The following is a 14,266-nucleotide window of genomic DNA, read 5'->3' on the forward strand; positions in this document are numbered from 1 at the left end:
ACGAGTTTGGTTATTAGGAAAGAAAAAAGAATGGTAGCAGACACGCTGCGGCTAGTGGGAGAGAGGGGGGCAGCACAAAGGAGCCGGTTTCAACAAAAAGACACTTGGTTTTTTCACTACTCTGTGACTAACCTTTCATTCAAACCTTGCAAGCTGAGATGTCACAATACTCAAATATTTAGGTAGGAGCTTGACCCGGTTAAATGCCACTTTGTAGCTAATAGAAGAGAGAAAATGAAAACTAGCAGCTATTCGCTAATTCAAATGCAGTCCACTGCATTAGCCCATGCCTCACTAACAAGCTATAAAACACAAGATATAGGCGGAAATCTAAGCATAATCTTTATACCACTAAACAAGAATTTTCCCAGTTTCTTCTGTTCCTAAATCATTTATTTGTAGTTAATGTAAAATTCCAACCAATAGGACCCAATTTGAGTTAAAATTTTACATCACAACTTGATCTAATCTATATATTATTTACAAAACTGAATACATAGAGCGAACCCAAGAGCCAGCTCTGGACACATGCGGACCCCAGTTAGTGATTAACCTCCTCTCCAGCGCGACTAGAAGAGGCCACCAGCAACTAGCAGAAATGCACCTTCTGTCTAGAGCAAGTCCCGGGACGTTCCGTTTACACAACACCAGCTGGGTAACTGAGCCGCCTCTGCGGGAGCTGCAGATGCCTTGGCCACAGCAGCTTTCACAGTGCACTTCAGGGGCGGGGGCTGGGGTTGGGACTGGGACTGGGGTGGGGCGGGGGCGGGGCGAGACGGGGTGGGGCGGGGGCGGGGACGGGGCGGGACAGGGTGGGGCTGGGGGCTGGAGAAGCAGCAGCGGGAAGGCAGACAGATCAATGCGGAGTGGCCCAGTGTCACCACGAGAAAAGGTAAACAAGGGGCGCTAGAACAGGGGACCAGACAAGGAGGGAGGAAGATGAAGTGAACACATATACAGTGGTGACGTGCAGTGTGCATCCCCAGGGCCTGCCGCCAGCCCTTCCAGGGACACGCCGGGTGAGGCATTCAGGTCATGCAACATAGAAGGCCGTGTCTTCGCTCACTGGTCACCACTGTGCATGCATGTAAAAATCTGGGAGGGAAAGGCACCAGCTCACACATGGACAGCAGTTGGTGGCAGACACACACACACACACACACACACACACACACGGTGCGCACATGAGGAGTTTTAGGGGAAGCACTGGGCACTGCTGGCCGAGCGTGGCTTCACACTCCGTGCTATTTCAGGAGGGTGACGTCATTATCAGGTCACAGACTCTGCTGCATCTGGTGTTGTGTAAACCCACGGTGACATCCTCAGAGACCTGTACCGTGACATCCCTAGTCTCACACTAAAGCACTGTAAGAAAGGAAAAGGCTTGTCCAGATCCCGCACGTTCGGCTCATCCCGTCATTTTATTACCCAGTTGTCTGTTACAGTCCCAATCGCTTTACAGAACCAACTCTTCCCGTCGTTGCCACTGCTGTAAACCACATCAGCGAGTTAGTACATAAAGCTTTGCATTTCAAAAAACTAGACACTTTAGTAACAATATTACAAAGGTTTTAGCTTCAAAAATAACTGAAAATGAAAAAAATAAACTTTTAAAGAATTAGCATCATAAAATTAATTTATTCCAAGTAAAAATACAAAATAATATTATGACGTTGACCAGATATGAAAGTCCCTCCCAGAAACAACTCTAGTAATGATTGAGAAAGCACTCCTTAAAGAAAATACGAAATAAAATGAAAAATATGTAAATATGTTTAATTTTTTTCTTAGCAAAAAATCTTTCTAAAAATAACAATGAAAATTTGTCTCAGTACAAAGGCTACGTTACTATTGAAAAAATACCAGCATGAGGAAAAGGTACGTATTTGACAGTAGAAAATGAGTGTTCTGTGAGTCACAATGTCTAAAGTCTGCAATGAAAATAAATCTGCAATAAAGATTTATGCCTTTTTTCTTTTCTTTTTTTCTATTTTTATACAAACAGTACAAACAGTATTGCACGTAACAACAAAGAGTCGAGGTTAGTACAGCCTTCAAAAGTCCACTACTTCAAGTGTCCCAGCAAGGAAGGCCACGGCAGGGCCTGTGTTACCAGGGGCTTCCCAGTCAAGTTGCAGGGCAGAACACCTCTGTGTTTTAAAAAATAATTTTTTTGAAGGACCCTCTCTTTTAATATAACATTAAGAACTTGGGGGGGGGCACATTTATTTACAAAAACAAAAGGGAACATGTTATAATTTAATAAACTAAAAAAGTTCTCTTTAAAAAAATACAAACAGAAGAACTCTTTCACAATCCTGGTCAGCCGCACAATCAACACTTGATATAAATATACAAATCAAGGGAAAGTAGTTCCGTCACCTAAGTCACAACTCCCGGCAATAATGGAGTCTCTCTCACAACCTGGTCTCCCTCCGCGACAGACACTGTGGCCTCCGCGTTATTTACGCTGCCCAGTCTTCCAGCTTCTCTAGAGCTCAGGGTTGTTTTAGAACATGAAAGAGGGGAGCTTCTTCCAAACATCTGCATCTTTCACATAATTAGGTAGATTTCTGTAGGTTAGATATGATCTTTAATATTATAGTTATAAAGCTCTAACTTCTTCATTTTCAAAAAACACAAATAAGCATGAAAAAAATAAAGTTACCCATCTGTTAAATCATTTTCTTGCAGAATTAAATTAATATATATTTTCTGAATAAACTTACTTAGAAAATATCATTTTCTTTCCTATATTTCAAAATTGAGGTATTGCAAAAGATCAGGTCAGTCAGAAAGCATGCCTTTTCCTTAAAAACAAACAAACAAAAACCATCAGCCAACTCTTGAAAACGGTCTAGAATATAAAAAGTAGTAGTGCGTAACAAAATTTCCCATACAGATGAAAAAAAGTAAAACACAAACATAGAAAAAAGGAACAAAACAAAACGAAACCACATCTGGGCTGCAGAAAAGCAATTATTACCAAAAGGCCCAGAGAAAACCCCAAGGGGGAGGGCTCTAATAGGCATCTTTTAATTCAGTAAAAAACTATTTTTTTTTCTCCTCTTTTTGAAAACAAACTGTAGCCGGAGAGCCAGTATTCACAACTCAACACTGGAGAAACAAAAACCAAACTACAACAAAAACCAGGCAACACTAACTTTAAGACAGTACAGGAAATCACAGCACAAAAACACAGTGACTTAGATCTACTCTGCAGTGTGACATCCAGTCAGATTGTCCCCAGAATTCAGAACAAAGGAAGAAGGGATTAAAAGCTTTACAGTCTTGCAATCACCGTGCATGTTTCTATTCCTCTTTGCAGCCCAGGAGCGAATGCTAAAACAATGTCCACGGAAGCACAGCAGGGCGCCAGCCCAGCCAGGCTTTCCAGGGTGAATCCAGGGACCTGGTGGTTAGTGTCTCACACCAAAGGCCGCGTCTGCTCAGTCACTCACCCAGACAGACATTGCTTTAGCATCACCCTCACGTGGCTTCTGACAGCTTATTTCTAGATTCTGTGTCCATCCTTAGTGTTTGAGAGTGAGGACGAGCTCTTTGGCCTTCTGGACAAGATCTGAAGCTGTGGAAAGTGGGGTGAGAATTACGAGGTCGTAACTCAGAGCTCAGGGGTTAATAACGTACCAGCTATGAATGGTCACGCCCACTAATGTCTGACGCGGAGGCTTTCGACAGTTACATTTGATCACAGTTAGACATAATAATCACTTTACTATATAAAATAAATTGCACAAGATATAACAGCACCGCAGTACTTCATCTACCACCCACAGGTTTGCTGTAAGAGTATCCTACACCTAGGTGTTCTATTGGTTTGAGTAATGGTCGTCCTGCTATGAGCTCTTCCTGTCCACGGACACAAGGCATGCCTTCCTCCCACCGATTACCAATTCTTTTGAATAAAAAAAATCTTTAAAAAAAATGAGTAGTTTATAGCTTATATAGATTCTTAATTTGTGCATTGTGGGAAGGTTTTATACTAGACATTGGATATAAAATTTATTGCATGCAGCAACCGCATTAAGTAAACATGCAGTCAGGAACGGCGGCCTCCGCTGGCTCTCTCTGGTCTCTTCTGACCTCCTCCGGCAGCTTGCTCTATCCCTAAACCATCAAAGTGTGTTGTTGGGTTCTTGTTTTTGTTTTTAATTGATACCTTAGCCTGAACAGAGTATTATGGTATCAACAATATCTTTTAATAGCAGCAAAAGCTATTGCAGCATAAATTTACATAACACTAAAACATCTAACCCAAATCCTCAGCAAAACAAAAACCAAACATGAAGGAAATGAAAGATCCAGCTTGTGAGGTATCCGTACACGTCAGAGTACAGAGCAGCTACAGGCTTATTTTCATGAAGGGCTATCCTTGCTCTACGTGACCCCTCTACTGATTGCGGATTGTAAAGTGTTTGCTACGCCGGCCTCTACCTACACGTGGGACCTTTGGTAAGTCTCGTCCTAGGGGCGACTCTCTAAGTTTCTGAAAATCAGTGCATGCTCCAGTTCAGAACCAGTCAGAACCAGTCAGAACCAGTCAGAGCGACGACAACACAACACCAGACAAAGAGTCACAGACGGCAACCTGACGGCCGCTGATGAGAATGGCAGTCTACGTACTGTGGAGGTGACAGATCAGGTGTAAGAAATCAAGGTACAAGCAGACAAGTTGTGAGTCAAAGTGCAAATGGGTACCGTTACACACTCTGCGATTCTGCATTATACTGGACGCTGAGTTCAGTAATATGGACTGTAAATGATAATAATAATAAAAAGACCCATTTCTTCTTTAAAAATCGAGAACGAATGCACAGATTTCCAGAACACCGTGAGCCCTGAGGCAGTGCCCTCTCTTCCTCCTTGTGATCCTACTCCAGTACTTGTAGCTGGGTCTGCCCGGCCGGCGCTCAGCTCCAGCGGAACGGGACGTGCCGAGGGCGGTCGCCTCCCTCCTTCACCAGCGGTTTGTGGAACTCGCGGCCGGCTCGGGAGTGGATGCTGGCCCAGCAGTATTCACAGTAGTACTGTAGACAGGTGACATTGGCACAGAAAAAGGGGGCAAACTTCCCACCGCAGCGCGTGCCCTGGCACTCGTCACACATCTGGTCATCCAGCACGTACGGTTTCACTTCCACCTGGACCGGAGAGGAGAGACAGGAGACAGGGCTCAGCAAGGCCTCCTTAGCCCGGCTTTGCAGCCGCAGCTGTGTGGGGTCTGCCCGGTTCTTCACCTCTCTGTGTGCGCTCCAGGCACTCTGATCTGTAGGCACATAACCCCACACAAGAGCTGTGCAGCCATAACTCCTGAGGACGGACAGAGCTCAGTGCAGGACAAACATCATCCCAGGGGAAGGGATGCTTCTAGCCTACAAGCCTGAGAAGGTAGGCCCGCACAAGGCCTGCCAGGGAGATCATAGGCTCAAGGGAGGTTTGGGGCTTCTGTTGTGATAAAAGGCTTTTCTAAGTGTCCCAGGGCTTTCCTGGACCCCAGGAACTGCAGGGGGGATAAGGGAGGGGGCAGGGGACATGCTCAGGCTTTACAGGCCGTATCACCCTACTCTTTGCATCACTGGAAGCTGGAATAGAGGGAGCATTTAATAGACCAAGTGGAACCAAGCTACATGACATGAAAGCCTTTCAAAACCAGAGAAAACAACTGCTTGTCCGTGTTTCTCTTTCCCAGAGCCTAGAAAAAAAAGACTGTGTTGTTAATTTCTTTGTTTGGAACACCAGGAATAAGCACAAAGATGGGAAGTCTGATCGTGTCTCTCTGACACCTGTGGTGGAGCCATGCTGGGGAGAGCAACTCTGCGGCTGGAGCGTGGTCCTGCAAGGTGGGCCAACTGTCTGACGCCAGAGCCCCTAGCAAGGAACGAGCCAGGGGATCTCTCCAAGGGGGTGGCAGGTGGGAAGGGGGGCGGGGCCACAGAAGCTGCAGTCTAACCTCCCACTGTGAGCTCCTGCCCACAGGTGTCTATCTACCGGCCAGATAATGAGAAGACTCACTCTCTGGGTCACCAAGGAGAAATGTCTTTACTGCTCCTCCCTCCACCCCCTTAAGCTGAGGACTGAACAAGGGGGATTCAGACAAATCCCTTCTATTAATCTCTGCATCGTGAACTATCACGGCTCAGCAATCAAACCTGTCTGGGCTCACAGCAGGCCACAGAAACCTGTTCCCCTCACTGCACACCAGAAGAAAACAATGCCCTGCTTGTTAAGAGTCCCTGCGAGCAGGTGAAGTCAGCACCCAGCGCGCTGCCCCCTGCACCTCAGGCACAGCCGCAGGTCCTATGGCTTCCTGAAGGGCAGGCATGAAACTCTGTGCTTGAAAGTGCACCAGTGTCTACTGTCTTCCTTGGTTTAGTGTCCCACATACAAGTGCCAGTTCAATACTCAGAGGTCCTTTCTTGGTCAGAAGGTTCTGTTCTGCCTACAGGGCTAAATTCAGCTGCCTGAGTAAAACAGCTGCTTCCTGTCTCCAATGGCTCCAATTCAAGCCAGTCTGCAGTTTGCCCGGGCTCCCCCCACCCCACCAGTGATTTCCCAATGCAGACTCTAATTGCTCAAGCTTCCCCCTTCCCCATCTCCTTTTTTCTGATATACAGTCTCACTTACATAGTCCAGGCTGACTTCAAACTCAAGACTCCCCTATCTCAACCTCTTCCCATGTTGGTCTCTACTGGAACAGCTACTTCCCAGCTTAGAAGCCTTCTAACACCTGCTCTCAGCATACCTCATGACACCCACCCAGCCCTGGCTGTCCTGGAACTCTCTCTGTAGAGCAGGCTGGCCTCGAACTCACAGAGACAGGTTACAAAATGCTTCTGACAGGAAGTCCTGGATCCACTAACTACCTGCTTATCCACTTCCTGGGACCATTCTACATTCCTTCTCTACACTAACTATTCTGGGTATTCCACACAGTGAATTACATACTAAGAGATCTGCACCATCTGGCTTCTTTGACCTTCATGAGGTCTTGAGGTCACCCATGCTGAATGCCCAGGGCCTTGGGGTCCATCCCCAGTACCACATCATCTACACTGTAGCCTGGAGGATCACTTGTACACTTTCCCCTACATTTCATTCACACGTCTGTTGATGACACTGGTCGTTTCCACAGTCTGCTGTGCCTGGCACTCTTGACATGTGCATGCATGTTCACTTCTGGGAGCAGATGTTTCTAGTTTCCAGGGTAGATACTTGGGGATGAACTTAGACAGCAATTTGATTTTAACGTAAAAATATTTACTTCTGTGTTATTTACAGGTATCTATGTAAGTCTGGATAAACCTGGAAGCCAGCAAGTCCCAGACATCCTCTTGCTACAGCCCTTTTGGAGCTGGAATTACGTGCTCTGAACTGCTGAGCTGCCTCTCCAGCCATTCAGTGCTTCAGTTTCTGAGGAACTACTGAGTTCTTTTCCACAGCAGCTACAAACCACAGCACTCCAACCCACAAAGTAGCGGAGCACCAGCCTCTGTGTGCCATTTGTGGGGTTCTAACCATCCTGGTGGGGAGGATGTGGCCCTACCATGGGTAAGATTGGCAGCTACTTAGTAGCCAAGATATTTAGCTTCTTTTCACCTGCGTATTGTTGTCCATTTTCTTGTTTCTTAAGAAAGGATTTAGTATGTGGCTTTGACCTCATGACCCAACTGTCTCAGGGTTCTTAGGGCTGTGAATAACAGGCATTCACGACCACCCCAGGTGTGGCCATAGATATGTCCTCTATAGAGAAAGGCTATTCAAACCTGCTCAGTTGAAGCGAGCTGTCTTTCTGTTGTTAAGTTGAAAAATTCTTTAAATATTCCGGATTCAGCCTCCGTGGTCTAGAATGGACAGCATCTTTTCAACCATGTAAGTTGCCTTTTCACTGTTTGTAAAATGTCCTTTGGCACAGAAAAGTAAGTCACTTGTGTGCTGCACATCTGAAAAGGACCCCAGCTGTCCAACTGGCTTCTAGCTGGGCTCTGTGCCAGCTCTCTTTGTGAGGGATCTGCAGGATCAAGTTAGATCTTTGCAAGAGCCACCATAAAGACCCTCGCGCCAGCCACAGCTGGTGCCTTCTTCTCAGCTGAAGTAGTGCCCCCTTGGTCTAAATTTCCAGAGGACCGGCATTTCTCCTCTTGATGCTAAGACACCTGACTTCTGATCTTTAAGAAGTAAATATTGTGCTGTGCCAGGTATGGCCACATGTGTGCCCATAACCCCAGCATTTAGAAGATGGCAGCAGAAGATCAGGGGTTTGAGGTCATTCTGAGCTACAAAATTCCTGTCTCAAAACACACGCGCACGCACTCCTTGTTAAAATGAAGTATGCTTTTGTCCCCTCAGAATCAGGAGACATGAAGCCCTTGTCAGGTCAGATAATACAGCACAACACAGTCTTCACTCTTTCTGTAGACCAGGCTGGACTCGAACTCACAGAGATCCACCTGCTTCTGCCTCCCAAGTGCTGGGATTAAAGGCAGGTGCCACCACCACCCACCCCAACTGCCCTTTTAAGTTTGTGAATTCTTGCCATTTTTATTTTTACTTAATTAATGCCAGTCAATAGTCTAGATAGAGCACCTGTTCACAACTTTTGGACAACACTGAGCTCTGAGAGGCTTTCCTGAAGATGTCGCCTGACCTCCTTCCATCTGGGTGAGCAGAGCTGCCTGCCAAGCCTCTCTGGGCACCTGTATGAAGGTGCTGATCTGAAGAGCAAAGGTTTGCATGAAAGAGAAACCCTTCACGAAGGACACTGATGTCTAGGTTGTCCCATGCTACTGCAGGAGGGCAACTATTTTGTTCAAAGTGGATTTACCTATGTGACTAATGTTTCTAGGTGCAGTGAGCGTCCCTACACATAGAGGATAAGACACCGCTCTGCTCTAAACCCATGCTGCTCTAACATCACTTCTGAGCTAGATCCGTGGCTCAGTTGATAAAATGAGTGCCTCACAACAGGGCCTGAGTGTGATTCCCAGCACCCAGGTGAGAACCAAGCAGTGGTCATCTCAACACGGAAGAAGGGACAGAGGCTTCCTAAGGCTTTGCTGCCTGTTAATCTAGCCAGTTAGTGAGGTTCAGGTTTAATGAGACACTCTGTCTCAAAAAACAAGGTGGAGAGTAACTAACACCCCAAAACCAACCTCTGGCCTTCACACACACACACTACACACATGAACATGTATTCCCAAACAAGATAAAAATTAGTAAATTGAATTACTAACATAAACATTTCCTAAAGATATTCCCAAACTCTCTGTAGTTTCTGTCTTATTCCAGGACCTTCTGTATGATTGTCAGGTATTTTTAGGGAGCTATTCAAAATAATTCTACTTTTGTTGATAAAGAAATACAACAAGAAGAAGCTGGTTTCTGTCAGCTACCATCAATTCAGCCATGACTCTGATGACACAGCATTGTAGGAGCCATGTTACAGATCTATACTACCCCAAAAATCCAAATACTAAAGTCCTAGGTAGAGGTGAGCACACAACCAAGCTGACCCTCTACTTCTAGGAGATGCACAGGAACAGGACATAAGAAAGACATTCAGAAATATTTAGATTCACAGTCACATGGGGTAACCAGGCCAAAGGACACGTAAAGTCTCTGTGGTGTAGTGATGATGTACTCCTGCAGACAATGAGAGCTGATGCAGAGCTTTAGCTAGGGGGCTGTCAGCTAATCTAGAGTTATACAGACAAAAAAGAATGTCAGACATCAACAAAATGATCTCAGTGCTTGCTAACATGTCTCCAACAGTCAAAATACAGGGCTCCCTCTCCCTAGTTAAGTGGAAGAAAAACTGATCAAGTGACTCTTGGAGATAGATCAGACACTAGGGAGCGCATGAGCAGGTGCAGAATTCTCTCTCTCTGGCCCAGGAGGTTTGTAGCAATGAGATGAGGCACTGGACAAGGTCAGCTGCATTGTGGCTTATGTCTACAAGTTCTATAAAGGGCAGCCAAAGACTGTATGCCCTTGATGTGAGCTACCACTCAACTAAGTCAATCAGATATCTAGCCATCCCAGGTGGCTGGACAGAAGACAATTAAAAGCAAAGACTGCAGATGGTGGAACGCAAGTAGCCGAGCTGGAGAAGAGGCCGAGGGAGACAGAACTAAACAGAAATGAATGTAAGCTTTGTCTCTGGTCGCAAAAGTCGGCAGCACAAATACAAGGTGCAAGCCTTGTCAGGTAGATGTGGTCATGTTGGCATGCATTGGAAATAGGAGGAACCAACAAAAGGAGAAACCTAATTGTGAGATTTGTCAAAGATCTTAGAAGGAAAGTGGGCCGGGAGCGGGTTCAGCTGCTCAGTTGGCAAAGTGCCTACTACACAAGCATGAGAACTTGAGCTCAGATGCCCAGCGTTCACGTAAAAGTCAAGCATGTACCTGTAAGTCCAGTGCTGGCGGATGAACGCAGGTGGGTGGAGAGGGGCTCTCAGGCCAACCAGGGTAGCAGAAATAGTGAGTTCTAGGTTCAGTGAGGGGTCTGGCCTCAAAACAACATGGTGAGGAACAACAGAGAAAGGCACCCGAGGAAGAGCTAATGTGCATGCACAGGGCCGCTCACAGAGATGGGGAGAAGGAGAAAGCAATGATATGGAAACCATGGATGGGAAAGGCCATGGCAAACCATTCAGAGCCCTCTTCATGTATGAGAGGAAAGAGACAAAGGCAACACCACCTCTGTGCTTAAAGGAAACATGCCAAACAGAGGTTCCCCAAGAGGACTTAGATGTAAGTGATCGTCAAAGGAGTAGGTGCAAGGCAGGCTGGGGTCTGCCCCAATGGGAAACATAGCTCTGAAGTGGGGTCCTTCGCTTGGCCTCAGGGGAAGGGCTCTCATAATCACACTGCAGGGTAAACTACTGGGTAGCAGAGTTAGTGGTATTCTTTGTCTCTCTGGAGGCTCAGAGATGAGGGCCTGAGGCAAAGCTGCACTTTATCCTTAGAGACAAGATTTTAACCAATGAAGGGAAAACTAGCTACACTCTTGGTTGGAACTATCCACCCCTTCCATTCTGAGCATCCTCCTTTGGAAAGGACATTGTCAGAGGGGCCAGACTCACTGAGAGATCCCATGTGATGCTACCAAAGATGACAGCTCTGTAGAGACCTGCAGCATGGCTTTAGATGATTATAGCACATCCAGGACCGAAATCAAAACTATTAGAGGCAGGCAGATCTCTGTGAGTTTAAAGCCAGCCTGGCTAGCCAAGGCTATACAGTGGGACCCTGTCTCAAAAGGAAGCACAGATTCCAGCATTAGGCCCCCAGAAGATAGTGTGAATGTAGACTTGACACACCAAATGTTTGTGTCAGAAATAGTCTTTTCAAAGCTCCAGGAATGAAATATAGTAGAAGAGGTAGAGCTAATTTAGAAATTTTTAACTTGGATAGCTTCAGAACACATGTGGATGCTGCCAATGGGAGAGATGCAGAAAATCAGATAATAATGACATAAACAAGCTGCCAACCCAAAATCTTTAATAGCTAAAGGCAAACACAACAGAACTGTCTAGACATAACCTAACCAGAGATCATGACCAAGACAGATATGACTCAACACTTCATAGTCAAGATATCAGTTATGAGGATTGTGGATATGTGATGTAATCAAGACAAGTATTTCTAAAATGAGACATTAGAATGCTTTCTCTGGCCAAAAGGAAGAAATCCCAAGTTTAAAAATAAGTTCCTGAGGCTGAAGAGATGGCTCTGCAGTAAGAGCACTTGATGCGTTCCTAGAATCCACAGAAGATGGCTCACAGCCATGGTGACTTCAGTTCCAGGGCTTCTGCCTGCCTCTTCTGGCATCTATGGGCACTGCGCTCATATGCATATACCCACACACAGATACACATGCATGCCTGTAATTTAAAATAAAATGAAAGGAGATCCTGGGGTTTGAGAAAATCTGAACAAATGTATCACTTCAAATGGGAACCAGTTCTGGCGGCAGCTGCACTTAAACCGCATAGCTGGGACCTTACTGCTGTGGCAGGATTCCATCTAGAATGGTACAGACCACAGTTGGAACTCGCACCTGAGTTTGCCAAGCCTCTGAAAATCCATCTTTACCTAAGCCACAAAAAGAAACAAAGAGACTGGTGAACATGAATAGGAATGCATTTAAATACTCCGTGTAAAGGCTAGGAAAAGAGCAGGGCTTAATACCTGAAGGCCAAAATATTTGAAAAGTGTTTCAAAGTTAAGGATTTGGTATAATGGTCCCTGTTTCAAGATTAGTCTTAGCGTGATTGAGGTATTCCATGAAAGGTCCTAGCTCACTTAGTAGGCCATTTCCTATCACCTAGAGAAACACGTCTTCTTGGAAAACTCATTTAGCGGGAATACCCAAAGCCTTTAACACAATGCACTCAGAGATTATATCCAGACCTAGAAAACCATAGCAACCTTATTAATACTCCCACTAACTACCATTCCCACCACAGTGCTAATGCAGGTTCCCCACCAGTAGGCTGTATTGGGAACAGTTAAATATAATGCTTAGTTTCAACTGTCTAGGAGCTGAAATCCTGCAGCTTACAAAGCAGATGGCAGATGCCTAGGAAATGAAAGGAACGATGCGCAAATAGATTTTTGCTAGCGGTAAAAACCACCCCCAACCTTCCAGATACAGAGAATTCACAGTTATTAACTTTAGAGATGCCCTGGGGTAGGCTGAAAAAAAATCTATAGGGGGGTAGTTTGGATTTGATTTTCTTTTGCTTTATAAAGGATAATCCTTACCATTTTTCACATTCTGAAGTGCTAGGAGGTGAAAGGTTTAAAATGTCGTATCACCCCCAAAGTTCGAAATGTATGCTTACACAGCAGAGTCTTGTGCCGACACCTCCACTATGTTTCATTGTGTGTGGAGATCTGGCCTTCAGATAGTCTTTTTAAAAAATATTACATTTTAAAAATTCACTTGTGTGTATCTGTGCTAAGCCATGCCCACAGAGGTCAGAAGACAACTGGTGGTAGCTGAGTGTCTCCTTCTACCATGTGGGTCCCAGGGATGGAACTCAGGTCGTTAAGCATGGTGACAATCATGGTTCATGGAAGACAGAAAGGACAGCTAGCAGAGTCCCATAGGCACATGGGAGAGTCCTCCAGCCTGGAGTTTCCATGATGCTTGAGATGTGAACATAAATCAACCTTCAACCAAGGTTCAAGAACAAAAACTAGACCATGTGGAGGACAAAGACAAAGATACCTGTTTGAAATCTGTGCTGAGCTAGATGACCTTAAGGTATCTAGGCACAGAACACTCTGGCTGATCAACTCAGCCTGTTTCCTTCACCAAGTAGGGGTTTCTACCAGCTCCTCCATGTAAGAACAAGTGCTCACCAGTCTGCTGACAGCACCTACCTGTAAGCTTGCAGATCCTGAGTGTTCTGCTAAAGTGAATAGCTAGAAAGATGACGACGGGCTTTTTCTGACCAGTCATTGCAGGAGTCCCGCTAGACTCAAATGTGAGCCAGAAAGGAAGTTTGTTTTGATACTGCAGCTCACAGTGCTGTTGCCCAGGCTGCCCTCAAACTTGTGACTCTTCTGCCTCTGCCTCCCGAGTAGCTGGAATGATAAGGCCCGCACTACTATGCCCAGAAGAACACGGTAATCGTGCTCAAACAGGGGATTCATACTAAAAAGAACCACAAGTCCTGAGACCCAGAAAAACAGGTGAGGAGAAGCCAAAGTCCACAACTAGCAGAGCGAGCCTTGACAGGAAAGGTCCCATGCCAGTCTAAAATTTCACTTGACTATATAAATTCCCTTTAGAAAGATGTTCTAATCAAAGGCTGTGAGGGTCCCGGTTTTTCAAAAGGAGCCCAGATTAGAATAGCTCCTTGGTTTGGGGTGCTGATTCCTCCCCAAAAGGCCCAATTAGACACAGTTATAGTGATGAGATACAGGCTGGGGGACAGGAGCCCAGACCAAGGATCCCAGCAGAAATCATCCAGAACAAGTCCCGAGAGCCCTCCCACTTTTGCTATTGGGTCGTTTTGTATATTCCCACCGTGACTGCTCAGGGACAAGCTGTAATACCAATACTTTACTTAGTACGGCTGCTGGGTCATCTTAATCTTCAAGTAGATAAAAATACAATGCCTTTTAGTCTTCAGCAAATTCAGTGTGTTTCCAGTAAAGACGGAGAAGTAAAAAAAGATTAAATACATGAACTACTTAAGGTTCTTGCAAAGAACGGGGCAATAGATGGCATCCCA

The 14,266-nt window shown here is 45.6% G+C and overlaps 1 protein-coding gene across 6 annotated transcripts in view; it reads right to left on the minus strand.

Moving 5' to 3' along the window:
- Positions 1-1,618: 1,618 nt before the first annotated feature.
- Positions 1,619-14,266, minus strand: part of Cpeb3 (cytoplasmic polyadenylation element binding protein 3) — a 182,936-nt gene continuing 170,288 nt past the window's right edge. For all 6 annotated transcript variants that reach the window (XM_050160791.1, XM_050160801.1, XM_050160755.1 and 3 more), the window contains exon 10: positions 1,619-5,159. In XM_050160791.1, the coding sequence (XP_050016748.1) occupies positions 4,932-5,159 (228 nt within the window). In that variant the 3' untranslated portion in view covers positions 1,619-4,931. The remainder of the gene's footprint in view (positions 5,160-14,266) is intronic.

This window comes from Alexandromys fortis, unplaced genomic scaffold (genome assembly GCF_014885135.2).
Source record: "Alexandromys fortis isolate MF-2015 unplaced genomic scaffold, M_Fortis_MF-2015_v1.1 scaffold_10, whole genome shotgun sequence".
NCBI classification, from domain to species: Eukaryota; Metazoa; Chordata; class Mammalia; order Rodentia; family Cricetidae; genus Alexandromys; species Alexandromys fortis.